This window comes from Panicum virgatum, chromosome 3K (assembly GCF_016808335.1).
Source record: "Panicum virgatum strain AP13 chromosome 3K, P.virgatum_v5, whole genome shotgun sequence".
Taxonomy (NCBI): Eukaryota; Viridiplantae; Streptophyta; class Magnoliopsida; order Poales; family Poaceae; genus Panicum; species Panicum virgatum.
In genome coordinates, this window is record NC_053138.1 from 21,837,963 (window position 1) to 21,858,349 (window position 20,387).

At 44.2% G+C, this 20,387-nt stretch overlaps 1 protein-coding gene across 1 annotated transcript; it reads right to left on the minus strand.

Moving 5' to 3' along the window:
* Positions 1-8,185: 8,185 nt before the first annotated feature.
* Positions 8,186-9,077, minus strand: LOC120698357 (non-specific lipid-transfer protein 1-like). Its single transcript, XM_039981921.1, has 2 exons — positions 8,571-9,077; positions 8,186-8,450 (listed from the first exon to the last, which is right to left on the minus strand). Exons 1-2 carry the CDS (start codon positions 8,948-8,950, stop codon positions 8,441-8,443), a joined length of 390 nt encoding a protein of 129 aa, XP_039837855.1. The 5' UTR covers positions 8,951-9,077; the 3' UTR covers positions 8,186-8,440.
* Positions 9,078-20,387: the final 11,310 nt, after the last annotated feature.

Here is a 20,387-nt window from a genome sequence, read left to right on the forward strand (position 1 = left end):
GACTTGCAGCGTTTTGGTTTTGCATTGCGCATGAGATGGCTTTGGCTCAAACGAACTGATGATCAGAGGTCTTGGTTTCAATTGCCTGCTGAAGTTGAGAGCGAGGTCGAGAGTATGTTTCAGGCATCGATTTATGTCGAGCTTGGTAATGGTGGTAAGGCGCTATTTTGGTCAGATAGATGGCTGCAGGGTAAATCTTTGATTGACCTAGCTCCTTGCCTTGTTGACGCTGTCTGTGATCGTATCAAGAAAAAGAGAACGGTGGCTCAAGCTCTGCAGAACAAGCAATGGATCTCGGACATCACAGGAGCTCTCACTGTCCAGGTCCTTCTTGAATGTCTACAGGTTTGGGATCGGTTACAAGGAGTTCAACTTCAGGAGAATCAGCCTGACAAGATTTGTTGGAAGTGGACTTCTGACAAAATGTTTTCCACCTCATCCGCTTATTTGGCCTTTTTCATTGGGCAGCACCCAATCGAGGGAGCAAGGATTCTTCGCAAAACCCATGCACCGGCCAAGTGTAAATTTTTTATCTTGCTTGTGCTGCATGAAAGTTGCTGGACTACAGCTCGTCGCAAGAAGCATGGCCTCCAACATGATGATACTTGTGTGCTCTGTGATCAGTCTTCCGAAACGATTGACCACCTGTTGATCGCCTGCCCTTTTTCAAGGGAGGTTTGGTTCAATGTCTTGTGGAAGGCCGGGTGGGAATCGGTGACACAGAACTTACATATGGATCATCTTGCCTCCTGGTGGACTGAGGCACGGAAACATGTTCCCAAGCCTAATAGGCATGGCTTTGATTCTTTGGTCGTCCTCATATGTTGGTAGCTTTGGAAGGACCGTAATGATAGAACTTTCGAACGTCGAGTCCGCACTATAGATCAAGCTGTAGACCGAATTCTTGATGAGATTTCTGCTTGGTCGCTCGCAGGATATAGACATTTAGAATCTGTGTCCCCAATCTCTGTAACGGTCGTAGGTCGCGACTTAATACCGGTGTAATCATGTCGAGTTTCTTCCTGGGTCGGTTCCTGTTATAGGAACTTTTTGTACTGTTTGTGCTGCTTCCCTCTTAATGAAAAACGTGCTCAGACACGGTTGCGAAAAAATGATGCACCCTGTACATATCGTATCGATCATGAAAAGCCGATTCTGTTACTCAAGAAAGGCAACATTGATTTCCAACCAATCATGCCCTTTCTGTCGTTGGGTGATGTTGGGACATGATCACGTTCACAGGGGGCATCACAACGAGAGGGGACGAGATCATGGCATGCAGTGAGGGCATGGCGCGCCAGAGAAGGTCAGCAAAGTTTTTTAAAGTAGGGAACAAGAAACAGGGGCATCACAGTGTGTCTCTGTTGCTCCAGCATCCCAATCATCCTCCTTAGTGGGCATCAATTTAACGTGGCAATCAGACCCACGCACATGTATTTTTTCCCTTTCACCTAGCTCAAGACGTAACAAGTGCATAACCCAACTAACAAAGGATAATATCCAAAAAAAAACTAACAAAGGATAAAATGGCGAGTGTCAACCCTTAGGGTGAACAATTGTGTAGAAGGCGTCAATGCTAATTCCTGACTCTTGATACCTCAATTTGATAGGGATGACACCCAAGACGTTGATCTTTAGAGTTCTCCACGACAATAACGTGGAAGACAACGGTTCTAAAGATGGTGACATCTCGAGAGGATGCAACAATGGAGGAGATTGATGATCATAGGTTGATGGAATATCAATCCACAATCCAGACACTAAAAAATCAAATCCAGCCAAAGAATGTAGAAAAGATAATTGTGTTGCCTCAAACTTTGAGCTTTGGGAGCACAACAGTTAGTCTCTTACCATAAGCAAAGAAAGGTGCCATTTACGACAATGGTGACAAATTGACAACTAGGGATGAAGCGCATTTGCTGGAGGTGAATGGAGGTTCAAACTTTAAACCCACTACAATTGAAACTAAAATGAGGTGTATTTATGAGAAAATTTCCTTGACACTACCAAAGAACATTTGTTAAGTTTGAAGTAGTGTCAAATAGGGAATTTTCAACTTTCTAGGGCCAAGAAAGGAATTAGCAACTTTGGTAGTGTCAAATAGGGAATTTTCTCTATATTTATTGGTGAAACCTCATAAGAAGATTGCAAGTAGAGAGATCCCAATTTTGATGGCATCCAAATGCTAGCAAATTTGCTTCTTAGTTCCTCATCACTATTCTTTCTCAAGTTCACCGATGGTGGTGCATGGATAAATGAGCTAGAAAGAGTGAAGAAAACAATTATGTGAGGTCAAGGATTAGATAATACACCTACCACCAGTGCATATTGTGTCAGCGCGAAAGATCATTGTTGTTGATTGGCAAAATTGTGAAATGAATTGAGAACACTAACTAGGAGTTCATATTGTTAGTGGTGAAATGTTCCGATTTCAGTCGAAGATGAAACTAATTATTGCCATCTACGATAAATAAATTATGACTAAATATTATAAAAATTCTAGTTGTCCACTTTATTTGCATGGCCCACATTTGTAGCTATATTTAATACGGGTTTAATAAAACAAAGCGAACTGTAATGTGCGTAACTTACAGTTTTTAAAAGAAAAAACTGGGTATGACATATTAGGTATGATTTGTTTCGCCATGGCATTTAGTTTAGACAATTGGTTTTAAAAAACTGTGTGTACAATATGTACAGTTAAAATATATTTGTAAAATTGGTGGGAGCAGCACATTGATATTAAATTTTTATTACTTATGGTGTATGTGTTGTATACACAAAAGATTGACTTCTTATCGAGCTAATTCTAAATAAATCCATATGACCATTCACCCAAGAAGATTCCATAGAGATCAATGAATGACTAGCTACTTCCTTCCTTTGATTTTCTGGCAACTATGTGTGGCAGCCCTGCCCGACATAAACCGGCTTAAGTGCGCTAACCATCAACAAAACGACCATCAGGGTTAACACACACTTAAAACGGATCAATCCGGCAGTACTGTCGGGTAAATTCCCGATAAAACCACTTAAACCTGGATCGAACAAAGCAGCATCCCTCACGCGAAGGCGAGTCCAGAGATTACAACACGACACCAACAATTACAACACAGAGTTTAACGATCTGCAGTAATACAAACCAAGTTCGACATTTAACAAAGTGCTTTGTACAACAACATAAAAGAAGTTCACCAGAGTTCTTTATTGCAGCGGAAAGTAAACACGTGAACTAACGACGACATGGGTGTCACGATGAAGCCCGATTCGTGACATCACTCGCTCTTGTCATCGTTGGCCGGGGACGGATCCCACTCCACGGACCAACCAGGCGGGAGGGTACAAGGCCAGGTTAAACTGGCAATCATGTCCTCAAAAGTATTTCCTGAAACAAAATGAGCCACAAGCAAGGCTGAGTATTCTAATACTCAGCAAGGCTTACCCGACTGAGGGTATACTTAGCCCTTTATCTAGACATGCAAGGCTTTTGGTTTGAGGGGTTTGTTTTGCCGAAAAGCAGTAAAGAGTAGATCCTTAATTTCATATTTTAGCCTTCATGTTCTAGTTCAATTAACCATTCTAGGTGAGCATCTATCCAATAGCATCCATGGTGGAAACAATTATTTTTCATCAACCAATCAACTATATTCATCATCATAATCATCTTCCACTTCTTACTCTATGTGGCAAAAGGGTTAAGCAGTCTCAATAACCGGTGAGAAACGGACGATTCGAATCGAATTTGTTAACCTGGCCAGGCAGACCTAAACACACGTCACGTGGTTACTCACAGAGTCACACGTGCAACATTTCCCTTCAATTCCCGCTTCACGGAACAGGCCCACCGCCCTCAAGTACAGCAGTACGACGACTCTGTACTCGCCATTAGCTAGATGTGAACGAGTTCAAGACGGTGGGGAGTATATTCCGGCTGCGGTTCAATCCAGTACTTAAGCTTACCGATTACCATATTCTCGGCATGTGATTAGTACGTTCAAACGCTTAACCACCACTACCACACACTGCGGCCTTATCACTTTTCACTAAACAGACGGGGCATCCAGAGTATCACGACCCCGCCCGTAGACCTTATAGTGGTAGCAAGTAGTAAACAACCAATTCCTATAATTTCTCGCGAGTGACCGGAAATCACTCGACTTCTACCGAACCATTAGCATAGCTAACTAGCGACCTACACATACTAGTGTTCAAGCATCGGTACCTAGGATCATGCAACTAAGGTTTCAGTCAAATCCTGTAACTTAAATGCACAAGTAGGTAGGAACAATAATAAGTTGCATAATTTAAAATAGAAGGACATGCTCCGGGGCTTGCCTTCCTGGGCGTAACTGGATCTGGGCTCTTCCGAAATCGGGTTCGGGTCTTTAGTAACTTCAGTTAGATTCACCTGAGCTTCACGCTGCTCACTCTCGGACCCGGGCACCAGTTCATAAGTTCCGTCAGCGAGAGTAGTAGTATCTATATGAAATGCACATGAGTGAGTTGTTGTGATGGCAGTAATTAATGAATTATTTCATCATAAAAGCGTAAACCAATAAGACTCAAAACAGCAATAAACACTGTCATGTTTCTTCCATTGGGCAATCGTGTATAGAGTAGAAAATAATATTAGTTAGTGCATAAGTTCCGAGTGGAGTTTTCGTTATATACCAAAACATACAAAAGTGGCTTTCTTTAACAAAAATAACGATATCATGCTTTATCTAAAACTATAGTTACACATAGATTTTAAGTCTCAAATTTTTGCAGAGAAGTCTACATATGATCCTCAACACACTTTAAATTTATCAGAAATTTTCTAGACGTAAATCAGGAGTAATAAAATTGACAAATCCTACTCACATATAACAAGACTAATTAGTACAGATAGCTGCAAAGTGTTTATGGCTCTAAAAATTTATATTCTAGCTTATCTTCTGAAGACTAAGCCACAGTAAAATTTTCAGATTTTTCCAACAGCAACATCTATTTATCACAAAATAGCACCATTTTTAAGGATTAATTCACAGAGTTAGCTACACAAATCTAAAAATAATGAAACTTGGATAGTGGTGTTCATTTAGTCTTTTAAATATACAGAAAAAGTTTCATACACAAATCTATATCATAACATCCAGAAATAAAAAGTAGATTATTCTACTAGATTTAGCCAAGACTATGGTTTCATCTAGTTACAAGTGTCAACTGGTGCTCAAATTTTTAAACAAAGCTAAACATGGCATGAAGTAGCTACTAGCCAAAAATCATCTATAGACATTGAGTAGAACTCCTAGAATAATTATAGCCTATATAAACTAATCTTTTTCGTAGATTAAAATACAGACAGAAAATAAATATATGCAAGTAACAAAAGTTGTAGATCTTGTTGCAAGGATTCCAAAACATTTGGATTTTCATTTTTATGATTTTTCTACGAATTTATAGGCATTTTCAAAGTTTGCTGATTTTGAAAACAAAAGAAATGGAAAAGGAAATCTTGCATCTAGGCCCCTGGACTTCTTTCTTCTTCTCACCGTGGGTCCCTGGCCGGTTTGGAAACAGAGGAGCAAGGGCGGCGCCATTTCCAGCGCATAGGGTCGCCGGCGGCGGGGGATTCGTAGGGGAAAAGAAAGAGGGGAACACAAGCTACCTTTGGAGGGGCTTGGAGCTCTCGGAGGTGGGCTGTGGTGGTCTCGCGGCGGAGAGGGGCGGCCGGCGGTGAACTGAACCGGCGGCGGCGGCGTTCCAGCGGGGGAAGGAGGGGGTGGCCGGGTGCGGGAGGTTCAGGGCGGCGATGCGGAGCTGGCTGAGGGGTCTGTGGGGCGCGAGAAAGAGCGGAAGAGGGAGTTCCGCGGGAGCCAAAGGGGCGGCGGCGCTAATGGCGGCGGCGGCAGCTCTGGTCGCCGCGGAGGGCTCGGCTCGGCGTGTGGAACAGGGAGAGGAGTAGAGGGGGAGGGAGAAGGCCCGTTTGCGAAGCAAGGGAGGGGAGAAGAGCCAGGCTAGAGCGCGAGCGGGCTGAGGAAAAATGGTGCACGGCACTGCTCGGCTCGTTCGTCGCCGTGGCACGCCGACGGCAGTCCTCGGCGTGCACACAAATGGATGACGATGCGTGGCGATGAGAAGCTTCGGGAGCGACCGGGACGGAGCGGCTGGTGGCACGGCGAGGGCGCGGCCCGTGGCCATCGGCCTCGGCGTCCAGCGCAGACAGGGGAGGGAGAGAGAGAAAAAGAGAGAGTAGAGAGAGATTTAATTGATTCAAAATTCAAAATTTTCTCAAAACTTCCTTTTGAAACATGAAAAACTCTGAATATGAAAGTTGTAGAGAATTTAAAAACCTACAACTTTTATTTCAGGCAAAAGTTTATTTAAGCAAAGGTTTAAAAGTTATTTTAAATTTTCGAAAACTAGAAATCAAAGCACTCATCATTTCATGTAATTTTTGTCACTTTTACCCCTAAAGTTCAACTAGACATTGATTCATCATTTCATGGTGAACATGTCTAATCATTTTCATATGCCTAATTGCTTTGGTGTGAAAGTTATTTGAGGTTCCTGAACCATGCACAAATACACACATACACATGCGTTTGTTTCGATGTTTCTTGGTTAAGGTACATAATTTGGTGCTAATGATCCTGGTTTAGCTAATGAAACACCTGGGATGTTACACTATGGTTGTCATATGATCTTGAGTCTTTATTTGACGAAGATACAAAGAAGTTTTTTTTGTAATTTTAATGTCATTTTGTAGATAGAAAAATAGGTTTATACAATAAAATACATTTGAAATTCAAATAAATCCCATATGAAAACATATTTGAAATGCAATTCATAAACTTTATACAATAAGCAAGCATACAATTACTGGTCAAATTTATAAAGTTGGATTGCCTAAAATTTATACGCCTACTAAAACAAACAGGTGGTCATCAGGTGGAGTGCTTTTGTCAAAATCAATACCATGTGTTTTTGATAAAACAAAATGCGTAGGGACTATTCCATAAAAAAATGCTTAGGGACTACTGATGCTGATGGAAAATTTAAATGAGCCCCCGGAGGCCGGAGCTCATTGATGGCAAGCACGCTGGTGGGCCGTGGTGGTTGTGAGATATGCAAGAGGCCAAATTGGGGTGCGCGAAACTGAGAACGACGACCCATCAGCGGGTTGGAGGGCAGCTGGTGGTGACGGCCTGACGGGGCAGAGCACCATCAATCACAGTACAAGAAATGAGGCAAAGCATTTGAGAGAGGGAGGAGTACGACGATGAGAGTGCCAGGAAGAGAAGCCATTTGAACTGAGACGTTGATATGCGCACAAGATCCGACGGCATTGCACGTACTGTCATGTTCACGACCTTGTCAAATTAAAGCGAGTCCTGTTGTGGTTGACAGCGTACCCGTATGCTGTGGCCATGATATAAAATGCGATGAATAGATATATAACTAACGCTACTACACAACAGTCCTTTGAAACTACACATATATCTCGACTATGGTTGGACCCGAGATCAATAAAAATTTTAGTCCCGGGTCAAGTCTAGGACCAATGGAGAAAAAAAAACCTTTTGTTCTAATTGGATATTTCAGCGGAGACTAAATAGTACCCTTTAGTCCCGACGATGGAGCCAAGTGCAGGTCGGTGAGCCACTGCGCGCGGTTAGGCGCAAGCCGCCATTGGCCGGCCGGCCGCCGCCACGCAGCCCAGCACAGGAGAGGGCTGCACAAGAACGACGCCACGCACAGACCGGCACAGGCGGGGGCCCGGCGAGTCGCCGCCACACCATCATGGGCCGGCGAGGGCAAGGATGAGCGATGAATGCGTGCTTTGTGGGTGTTCTTTTTTTTTTGAATCTTTGTGTGATGTGAATCAATCAAGTTTAGATCTTGTATTTTCTTACTTGCGTGATGGTCATGTGAGATAAGCAGTGTCACTTGTGTGTTGTATGATGTACTGATGTGCGGTGTGTTATGAATTAGATCTTGATTTTGAGATTGCAATTTTGGATAAATTTTTAGATTTGGAAAACTGGCTCCCGACCAAGAACACGGGAGCTAGCGAGCGATTTTTTTATTTGTGAAAAATTGCATTGGTCCCAGTTGAATAGCCGCTGGAACAACGTTTGTTCGTGATGGGTAGTTCCGGTTGGAAAACCAAGACTAAAAGCAGTTGGAAACTGGGACTAAATAAAAATTTTGTAGTAGTGTTACCCATAAAATATGTACGGCTGCATCATCGTACGTCCATTTATTCGTATCATTTCACAACGTATTCGTCTGTATGCCTCAAGCATATTATGGGACACATATACAGTATATAGTAAGAGATTCACCGGTCCTAAATCTCACAACTTTATTAAGGCCAGTAGAAGCATCAGCAGGTCCTACGGCCCTCCCATGATCTCGTGCCGACGACTCCAGGGCTGACAGTAGAGGCACCTCATCAGTTGATCCTGTTATTAGGGGCACACGTTTGTGTCAAAAAAACATGCTGCCATCTCTGAAAACTCAAGTGCAAAAGGATCGGAGAAGAAGTAATAAAACATTAGAGGATGGTATCAGGTTTGGCGTACGAGTTGCAGTTGATGTTGGGGCTGAGCTTGTAGGGCAGCGAGACGCCGCACCTGCCGGGCAGCCCGGCGGCGCGGCTGATGTAGGGCCCGCCGGCGGCGCCCGCCGCCACGTTCTTGAGGCAGGTGCAGACGGCGCGGCGGTCGGGGGTGGTGCGCGCCTCGGACAGGAGGCTCTGGATCCCCGAGCAGCACGCCTGGGGCACCGCCCCGCCCGACTGCACGTACCCGAGGCACGGCATCAGCGTGTTGTACACCGTGGAGCACGACAGCGCCGCCCCCGCGGGCCGCGGCGCGAGCGCCAGCGCCAGCGCGGCGGCCGCCACCGCCACGAGGAGCAGCGGCGCCGGCGCGCGGCGAGATGGTGCTGCCGCTGCAGCCATGGCTCCTCGCCGATCACTTCTCAGGTTCTCGCGGAGGATGCGGCTAAGGATGGCGGAGAAGCGGTTGTCGGTCGGCGGTGTGTGTTTGTGCTTGTGCGGAAGTGACTGACACCGGCACAGCTAGATCGTCTGCTTACTCTCTGCTTATATGGACTCGGGACTTGAGGAGGCAGTTCAGTCCAACCACTTCGTCACTGACCAACGACCAGGGCAGCACGATGGATGATCCTTCCTCAAGGCCCTGTTTAATTCGCGGAAAAATTTGGGTTTTGATACTGTATCATATTTTGTTGTTACTTGATAAATAATATTCAATCATGAACTAATTAAGTTTAAAAGATTCATCTCATACTAATCAGTTAGATTGTATAATTAGTTATTTTTTTAACTATATTTAATGTTCCATGCATGTGTTCGAATATTCGATGTGACGAGTATTGTAAATTTTTTTTGAACTAAACAGGGTCAGCTGCTTCTACGAGGTCACTGTACCTAGTGTGGGCCCGTGCACTGTGAAATATGAACACATGTGGCAGTTTTTTCTGCTTGTGCCGTGGAGACCGGAGAAGGTGGGAGACCTGAATCTTGGTCGCCGAGGACTGACGAGAATTCAGATGGACTCCAGTCACGGAGCTTGCTTGCCCGTGTGGAGGCTCCCCGGCCCGAACCAACGTTACACGTCTAGCTGACTACCTGAGACTGAAAGCTCCTATACAGGTGGGTCCTGAGTAAAGAAATTCCTATACATCCTTACTCTTACAAATTTCTTTTCAGATTCAGCAAGGAAACTGGTTCAAACCTAAGATATCCAAACTGCGGTGAAGAATTTCTACCGCTGCGCCAGATCCGCCCTTCCAAATGGAACACCATCCCGAGGCTGCAATACTACAATTTCCCCGTGTGATTTGGGCAGATTGCTGCCGAAGCAAAAATCCTTGTCTGCACAGGGAAAACTCGTACATCGGGTCTGCCTTTAGTCTTAACCAAGTCCCTGTGGACACGCTGAGCTTAATCTTTAATGAGACTTAATCGGTAGAGAAGCACGGTATCTGTCACCAGAGAGGCAGAGACTCGGCTTCGTTGGGTCGACTAGAGCCACAATTTGTGAGCATGGCGTCTACACTCTACAGCATTGGCGGAGCTTCATTGGGGCGGGGGCCACCAATAAAAATTCCCACTGCATGAATAGTAAAACGGCTACTGTTCATTACTGTAGCAAAGAGTGGCCTCCTCATTTATCTGAAATTTGAGGTCAAGCTCCGCCAGTGCTCTACAGTAATAGGACCAGGGAGGCAGGGAGCAGTAGGATGCCCTTCTTCCTTTTCTATTCTATTTTCTTTGTTACCCGATTTTTTGGTTTATGTTTAGGATTTGTTATGCCATTATGCCAAGCTTCTCGATTTCCCTATATCACTGTTGTTGTTTGAGTGGCCTATCTCACTATTGTTAATTGTTTGTGAAGTTGGCTGATTTCTTTTTTGTTTTCTGTGATTCGCTCAAACTCTCCATAGGCCTATTTATAGCCCACTTGAGAACAAGTAGGCTGAAATTGCGTCCGGGTCATCTCTTATTTCAAAGCTGGGCTGGTTTTAGTCGGGCCTGTGAGTGTTTTTTTTTGAAAAACGGCCTGTGAGTGTTCCGGTCCTTGGCGAATCCGTGTGAAGCAGACAATCTTTGTGTTTTTCCTTGTGGGGAAATGAACACAGCATGGAAAGTCCTGCCCAGCCTTTTCACCGTGATGCTGAAATTCGCAGATACTTCTCGACAAGAAACATGCAAATCTCTAAATAGTCATTTGAGATCTGATGGGGGATTGTTGAAATTTGGACTTGGCCCATTAAGTATTTTAATTATTCCAAATAAATCTCAAATGCCCATGTGGTGCAAATCTTTAATCCCACATTACTTGTGGAAGTTGAGGAGACCATGTGGTTCTCCTATATATCTAACCCATAGGCTGCATCAAAGGTATCATTAATCTGAGTTAGGGTTTTGCCTCCTCTCGCTGCTGCGCCGCCACCGTAGTCTTCTTCATCCCGAGCGCCGGCATGCACCGGCGAACGGGTGAGCAGGTCTCTGAAACCTTTCGCCTTTGGGATCCTGCACCGGAAGAAGGCGAAAAAGATTTTTGGAAAGCACCCAGCGTGACTGCTCTGTCGGTGTGTACCGCCAAGCCTGCTCAGGGATACCCTTAGCAGTAGGGTTTGTAGGTAGGGATCGACTGCTCTAGAACTCGATGGTACAAGAAACACAAAGATTTATACAGTTCGGGCCGCGAGTTTGCGTAATACCCTACGTCTTGTGTGGTTTGTATTGGTTTAGGTGTTGATGATTGTTTGGAGGTGGTCCCTGCCCTCCCTTATATATCCGGGTGGACAGGGTTACATGGAAAGTTCTAGCCGAGTACAATTGGAGTCCTACTACAACACAATCGGATAGTTTCTTTTGTACTGCAGCTCGTTCTATGCCTATTCGGGTAGTTACAAAAGAGGTAAGGTACATCCATGAGATATCCCTTATTCTAGAACATTCTATGTCTATAAGCAGTCCCGCTGTCCCGGGTCTGACAAACCCCCGAGCTCTTCGTAGCCGAGTCCTGCAGGCATCGAGTACTTGGTTGGGCGTCTTCGAGTACTTCAAGTAGTCAGAACATACTTCTGGTTGCTTCTGGTCCTTTCTTCAGATACGTCGAGTAGTCCTTCAAGTACTTCCATTTGCTTCGAGGCTGTGAGGTGCTCAAGCCCTGAAATCTTGATCATATATGGTGCGCGAAGTACTCGCGCTCCATATAGAGTAGCCCCTGAGCCTTAGGTTGAATCGCTGAATCAGACTGAGGGTCACTTCAGACTATTTTTCAAAAAAATTGAAAAATAAATCTCTGATGCCTATATCCAGCAGTCCCCGAGCCTCCCTTTTACTGCGAGTAGCCCCCGAGCGTAGGTTTGGAATTAAGGATTTAAGTCGTGGCATCAGATTTTATCCTTAAGATTATTTGCAGGATTCATCAGATCCGGAATCCGAAAAGACCTCTTTTTCGGGTAAAATCCGAGAAAAATAGTACAATTGGATCCGCCACACTGATTGCACCCGAAATAATTTCAGGAATAAAATCCGGGATGTACGACTCTTTATTCAATGCTCACATGAGACATTACTGTTTGGAGAATCTGTATTATTGTAACTTTGACTGTGTCCGTGAATGCTACCATGAATGCGTCCGTGAAACATGCACTGTTCATTCACGGGTTCTCCTTCAGCAAGTCTCCTTGTGGCTATAAAAGGCAGGGGAGAGGCTTTTGCCAAAAGCACCAAAGTATAGCGACCATGACTTTTCCTTGGTGTTCTTGCTCTCGTCCTCCTGAATTTTACATAGTTCCTTTCCAACAAAAGATGCTAGAAGAGAACTTGCGAGTGACAAGAGAAGTCTCTGCTGCCTTCTCCTGCATCCCTAGAGCTCTCATCGGATCCATGCTGGACAACATGTCCTTGTATCGTCCAATGAGGCAGATTTGGGGTCTTGTTGTGTCACATCCTTGGGGTTGCCTGTTTCTGGGTGCCCAAGAACTGACATCTCTGGCAGGGAGGCTTGATCTTGCCACAAAGTGTTTAGGGAGAAAGAGAAATTTCTCTGCAAGATGCTACAAGAGGATTTGCGAGGTGATTACTATAAAAAAGCCTTTATACTCTTGTACTTATCTCCCTGAATACAAATATCTTTATTCCCGAAATGGGAATAACAAGTTTGTACTTTGTCACGGCCTTGGGCCGATATAGCTGCAGCATGCTTCTCAGGAAGCCAAGAAGTGTGCGTGCAGACCCGAGTCATTTGTAAAGTTATGTAAAAAGTACTCGAGTTGTAATATCGAGTAGTTGTACTGTGTCGAGTACTTATATTTATTTTGGAATGTAATCCCAGTTAAGGAAAAGGGTGTCGAGTAATCGACTAGGGATGTGAGTATTTTCTTTTCCAGAATGTAATCTCAGAAAAAGGAATGTCTCTTTAAAATCCCGTTTTTTCGCGATTTTTAACAGACTTTTGGCCTATTGGGTGTTTTTACCATATTGCCACCGCCATTATAAAATGAAGCGGTAACTTAGGTTTTACCCCACCGGCCGCCACTTGTTTTTACTGCTTCAGATCTGTCTTTTCGCTCTCAAGCTCCCAGATCAAAGTTCTTGTTTCCCTTTGCTCTCCACTATCGCCCTAGGGTTTCCGCCAGTGTATGCGCGTGAAGCGATCCGTAGATTTCCGGATGCCCCCCAAGAAAACGACCAAGGAAAAGGGTGTGGCTGCAGAGCCAATCCGTGATGAGGGTTAGAACACAAGTAAGTGTTCTCAATCTGGCTTAGATTCTCTGGTGTCGCAGGGTCTTTTAGTTCCCAGATCTGTTATCCAATGGCATTTTGCCTTGGAAAAAGATCATCCGTATGAAAATATGGGGGAAATCGTTGCTTTCACCTCATACTTAGAACGAGGTTTGGGGTATCCTTGTTCTTCTTTCTTTCTTTTCTGGACTCCTGCGCTATTACAGGATCCAATTGCATCATCTGACCCTAAATTCTTTTGTTCGCATTTCTATCTTCGTGCATTTATGTGAAGCTTTTTTGGGCATCGAGCCCCATTTCGAACTCTTTCGCTTTCTTTTTCATTTGAAACCGCAGCCCAACAGATTCGTCTTAGACGTGGTAGGGGGCGCAGGTCTCCAACTTAGACAAAAAAAGGATAATGTGTATATCCCTTATGACCTTAGTAATAATGTAATCGAATGGAAACCCAAGTGGTTCTATGTTGAGAACCAGTCGATAAGTTTTCCATCCATTACTCCCGGCTCTCCAATCCAGTGGCTCGAGTGGAATAAAAAACCAGTCAACGAGAGTCGGATCTCTGAACTACTCGATCGGATTGCCATCTTGAGAAAAAACTTATTAACTGGAGAGGCGGTCGTATTTCACTGGATGAAGAGAAGGATCCAGCCATTGCAAGCTCGGGAATCACTTGGGATCCAGTATCAGGGAACAACTGACCCGTCAAGATACTCGAAGGAAGAGATCTCGAATGATGTGGTTTTTAATCGAGTACAACAACTTCTGAAGAATGTAAATAGAATCCCAGTTGTTTCTGGTACTTTTTCTGCTGCGAATCCGCCGAAGCAGGTACTTGATAAGAGTAGTCGATTCGTAGAAATCGAATACTTTACCATAGTGTAAATCTGATAGGATTTGCTTTCTGTAGGAGGACGTGGATCGCTTTAAGAGTAGTCCTTCGCTACCAGGCATTTGTTCGCCCTTTTGTTATTCTAATTTCCTCGATCTGTTAATCAAATCTTAGTATGCTCATATGAGATTTCATATAAACAGTACTGATATCTAGAGTTAGTTGTGCAGATGAGGCAGCATCTGGGGAAAGGAGTGATGGGGAGCACAGCCCCACTCCAAGTACTGATGCCCAGACCGAGCGCCCAAGGAGTACTCGGTCAGCGGCGAGGAAGCGTAGCAGCTCCTCCCATACTACTAGCGACAGGTAAGTAGCTAGTTATTTTGCAATCGAGTACTTTCTAGTTGTCGATTTGTAAGTTTTGATTTTTTGCTTTTCTCAGTCCGGCGGCTAAAATGCCACGGATCATATCATCTGGGGATGATATTGTGGTGGGACAGACTGTCCCCTCCACCATAGTGGACCCATGAAGTGGGATCGGAGCTACTCCTTCAGCGAGTAGTTCCGATGTGGATAAGACCGTCGATGCGGGTAAGCTGGCCGTGATCACAAAGCCTGCCCGCAAATTTGGCATCAAGGGGTTTACCCTAATAAGAGCTCCTGCGTAAGTCCTTTAGAACTTGTATGTGTAGGATCTGTTTTGAATCTAGTAGTTTGTAACTACTTTGTCTTTACAGAGATGCAGTCCTGGGAGAGGACGTGGGGGCTGAGAGCCACTAGGCTTCTCAGCCGGGGCTGGGGAAGCCCCCGAGTACTCCTGAGATGAGTGCTCGCGATGCGGAAGCGATGGCCAATGCTATGCTTCTGGATTCTCCATTGCCCAATCCTGAGAGGGCCAATGAGGAGATCCCGGAGGATGGTGGAAGCATCAAGCTTCTAGGAGAAGGAGAAGGCGAGAAGCTTACTCAGGGAGGTGATGATAAATAGCCTGCGGAGACCCCTGCAGGTAAGCTTGTAGTGCCTTGTAGAAAGGTATCCTTTTGTTTGCTCTTAATATAATTAAGTAGCATGTTCTTCTTTTAGATTCCCAAAACATGGGGAATACTGTAGGAAGGATTGAAGAAGTGCCCAAGAAGGCTATTGTTGTGGCGAGTACTTCCCAAGTCACATCGGGAAGTGACTTGTCGCGAGAGAAGGTGGAGCATGCTTTTAAGCTGCTGGAGGTAAGTAGTCGAATGCTTCGAGTACTTTTATAGTAGATCGAGTAGTATACTGATCTTTTTGTTTTGCAGCAAGCATTGGGACGAAAGGGTGTCCAGACACCAGATGAGACAGAGCTAAATGCTCTCAAGGAGAGGGTTAAGACGCTCTCTTCTGAGAAGACTGCTCTTGAAGGGAAGCTGAAAAAGCTTTCCCAATCTAAGAAAGGTTAGTCTTTAGCATTTGATATGCACTCGACTAGTAGATCTGCTTAGTGTTTATAAAATTTTCTTTCTATCGAGTACACAGCTTGTGCCAAATCTTTAGAGATTCAGGAAAGCTTGGTACTGGATTTAAAGATTCTTATGTACCGAAACGCAGATGAAATAGAGAAGTTCAAGAAGATCAAGGAGGACTCTGACCGTGAGGCAGCATCGATGCTGTAACAACTCAAGACTTTGTCAGAGTCTCGAGACTCGATGCAGCTAGAACTCGTGGAGTTGAGAGATGTCAGAGATGCCGCCCTGGAGGTAGCCGAAGCCATGGATATCCCAGTTAGGGATGGAGATGAACCGCTCACACTGGCAGGGAGGCTTCGCAAAGTTCCCGGGGCTTTTGAGAGGTTTGTTTCGACCATCACTCGCCAGTACGTGGGTCACGTACTTGGGTTAATGAAATTTTTGTGACACCTCAGGTGTCAGTACACTTAAATACAGATTACTGTACCCCATTTAAACTTAAAAGAAAAATGTGAGAAATTAATTCAAAGAGAAGGGGTCAAATAAAAGTCAAGTATACAAAAGAAATTAAAGGAGAAAGAAAAAGGAGTGAAATGCTACTCAAATTTCAATTCAAAAATGTGCACAAAATCTTAGTTGGCTCATGAGAGGTACTTCAATTGACATGTGCTCAATTGAACTTCAGCAAAAAACAAATCAAAAACTGAATAAAACCAAAGCCCTTTTTGTGCAAGTTTGAAAATTTACAAATAGTTCAAAATGTGAGTTTCAAATGAAAATTTGCATAACACGAATGTTGTAGATCTTGAAAAGTTATGCAAAATTGGTATTCAACAATTTTCATTTCAGCCCTCTAAGTAGGAGATATTTTTCGTTAACCAAGAGGTCCCTGAATTTTCAGAAATCACAAAAAGGCCCTCACATCCATCTCTCTCCTCCCGGTTGCTCTGTTTCGCCGCCGCCCGCCGTACGCCGCCGGTGGACCTCGTCCACGGCGCGTCCGTGGCCAAATGGACCCGGGGAACCCCTCCAGCGCCACCTGACCTGCCCCTTGGCACCTCCCCACGCTAACACGCGTCCCAGACGCCCTCCCGAGCTGCCCCGCCGCCCCGCCATGCGCAGCGCCACTGCTCGCTCCGCCAGCCCGCCGTCGAGTTGCCCTGGAAAAAACCAGCCTCCCCCAGACACCACTCCCCTCGCCCAGGTGCTCTCTGGCCGATAAGTAACCCCAGAACCCCGCCGTCGCGCGACTTCCCCTTCTTCTCCCTCCTTCCGCCGTCCGCCATGGCCGGCGAGATCTAGCTCGCGCGGACCGGCCACCACAGCCTTGCATTGCTCCATCCATCTGCCCCAGAAGCTTCTCCACCTTCCAGTTAAGCTCCACGCGCACGGAATCGAACCCAAACCCTTTCCCGTCGCCGTTCCCCTTCCACGCCGCCGCCGGCGAGCTCGGGCTCACCGCGGACCGGCCAGCCCAGAGGGATACCGTGCACGAGAGCCACCCTAGGAGCTTCCTCATGCTCTCGCGGTGCTCGTGCACGCGACGTTCCCCTTCCCCGAGCCCTCCTTCACCTACAACGCCGGCGACCCGAACATCTTCTCCGCCATTGACGCCGACGAGCTTGATTCCGTTCACCCTGCCCTCGAACGCCGACCTGGGTAGGTGTTCCTCGACCTCCTCTCTCTCACGCGCCTCCCCGTTGTAGCCCCGGTAAGCCCTGCCTAGCAGAACACCACCGGCAAGATGCAACGGCGGAGAAGGCCGGCGAAGTACCCGGTTGTAATTTCTTTTTTTCGCTCGAGGGTGTGTTTGCAAGTTTTCCAGTGTATGTCAGTGAACTTCAAAAATGCAAAACAAATCACAGAAAAATCGTAAAAATGCAACTCAACTGATCTGGAATCCTTGTAATAAGGTCTACAAGTTTTGTAACAGTCAAATCTGCAGAAACTCCACCAAATTTAATCTACAAAAAGGAATAAGAAAATCAACCTATGCATGTTCAGGAAGTTCCACTCAACAAATGAACTTGATTTTTGAATATGATATCACTGATGAAATATTAAGCTCACAGTAAAAAGATGGCACCCAACCAAAACAATTGTCATGTTAGAACAATCAAGATTCTCTAATCTGTTGTTGACATTTAGGATTTAATACTGGAAAATATGTACAAGAACTTGCTCTGAAATTTCTACTGCATGCATGTGTAACTGAAGCCTTGTTAATACATAAATTTCAGATTTATTAGAGTTAATTTGCTATATACCATGATTTATGCTTGTTTAATCAACTTAATTCTTCATATATAGTTTTTATGCTCAAAGAAATCTATATTTATTTCTGAAGTCTCACTTTAGTTCTGTAATCCTGCCTAAAAAATTTTAACTGCAGTTACTGAGTTTTGCTTTAGTTAAAAATCATGCTTTGCATCTCATGGTTAGATTTACCATTTTTGTTCTGAGTAAACTACACCATTTCTGTTTATGATTTTTTTTACATGTTCTTAGTTAGAGTACGTACTAGCTATAATAAAAAGTTCACATGCAGTATTGATCAAGTGAACTTTGGAAAAATTTATGCTAACTCATGTTAAGTTAAATGCATAACTAATTTATCTGGTGTATATAAAGCTTGATAATTTTTATGGAGTATTTTTAGCTCATGACTAGGCTCTGGTAAATATTTGAGAACCATATTCCTAGTATAACTCTCTGTAGAATTAATCTTAGTTAATGGATTTCTAAATTTGTTCATTTTGTCACCTCTGCTGTATAAATGAATAAAATCTGGAAAATTACAGTACTGAGTAGATGCTATAAAGTTGTTCATTCAGAATCGTCCGCCTCTCACGGCATGAGTTTGCTTAATGTTTTCAGTCACACAGAGTAACAAGTGAAACATGATGATGTTAATACTGCTGGTTGATTAAATGGTTGCTCTACCATGTTTGTGTAGAGTTAGATGCAAACTTAGAATGGTTAATCCAACTGGAAGATGGCTAAATAAAATCTGACAATAAGGATAAACTCTTAGTGGCGTTTTTGGCAAAACAAACCCCAGCAACCAAAAAGCCTTGCATGTCTAGTTATCGTACTACGTTATATCTGGAGACGGATTAGTCTTGCTGAGTATTAGTATACTCAGCCTTGCTTGTGGCACTATTTTTCAGGTACTAACTTCGAAGATCTATTCGCGAGTCTTACTTGGCTGTGTACCTCTGCCTCCGGGTTGGTCTGTTGAGTGGGATGACCCTTCAGTTGGTGCTGACCACCCTCCCGCTGAGTGACGCTTTCGTACGGGCTTATCGGTGCGTCACGTATTTTGCTAGTTATCTTTTAATGCTTCCGCTGAACAATGAGACTTGAATAAATTGAGTAGATGGAACTCTGTAGTACTTTACTATTCTGAATCTGGTTTGTAATAAATTTCCTTTCCGCTGCAATCACTCTGAGATGTATGAAATGTTCTTAGTTGTAATCTCTGGGCTCACCTTCGTGTAAGTGTTGTCTGCTGATCCTGGAATAGCGTGGCTTTTATCGAGGCTTCACTTGAGGAACTACCGGTGAGTGCCAATTTGGGTCAGAGTTGCTTAGCAACATAGATCTGTGCACCCGGGCCCAGTAGTTTTGGGTGGTTCCGCCACAGCTGGCATCAGAGCTCGCAGACAGCCTACCAGAGATGGCAGCCTCGGTTTTTCAAAACAACAAATTAAAAACTTGACTTCAAAACTACTAAAGTTTTTGAAAGAGTTTAGGATCTCCAAGGACAAGTCTAGGATGTAAAGCCCTAGGGGATCTTATGGGTATAATCAGGTGGCTTATATTGTATGGCTAACTTCCAGCACATTACTTTCCAGCAATTAAATTCTGTAATTTAAATTCTGCAACTACATCGTTGCCGCGGAGGTATGCTTACTCAGTCAGCTGAGGGAGTCTGACCTTCCCGTCGGTGATGCGAGCCGAACGCTGGAGCTCAAGCAGTGGCCTACTTGAGCTGCTGCCCATATACCAACTTCGATTGATTATATGGGGAGCAATGGTTCAAAATTGGAATTCAATTCTCCGTCAAAGACGGTACTCAATTAATACGTTGTTTCGATGACGTATGCTTAACATTGTCCATACGGCGGTAATTGTATGGATGCCGGTTCTATAGTGATCGGTAATGTATGTGAACGCTTTCGTGAGTGCTGGCACGGAAGGTTCAATTTATATATTGTCAATTTTCTGCAGGTATGCTAACTCGAAATCGAATCTTAGGCTATCTAGCTATATCGAGTAGCTACATAGTGAGAGACGTAATATGTATGCCACCAAAGTCAATTGCGTAAGACCAAGGTTACTTGGCATTTCTTTTCCTTGGTGAGGATGGATAGGTTCTGCATTCATCCTCAAAATTTTAAACAAAGAAATCTTTGGAAGAAATCGCCATCAAAACGGCTAAAACCCTATCTTAAGGAGCATCTAGATAGTCTGCAAATTCAGGGAAATTGGTTTCCACAAATTTTAACCCTCTGTTAAATTATTCAAATCAACTTGAGGTATTAAGACGAAATGATGTTCCCTAAGTTATCAAACTCTTGTAAAAATTTGAGAATTTTTTAAGCCTTCTAGCTCGGTATTTGTAATTTTTTTATATCAACCCTGTGTAAAACTGTCAACTCTGAACAGTTTGTACAACTGAAATTTTTCGACCTTCATAAGTTGTTCTAATGAAAAATCGTTCAACATGAAAGTTGTAGAAAACTAAGTGATGAACTTACCATAAAATTTTGAATAATTTTTTACAATTTTTTTGAGAGTTATGGTCAAAATACACCCTCTCTGGACACCCAGTTTTCCT

Coding starts and splice junctions, on each gene's coding strand:
- LOC120698357 (XM_039981921.1), bottom strand. CDS start 8,950: ATGGCTGCAGCGGCAGCACCATCTCGCCGCGCGCCGGCGCCGCTGCTC.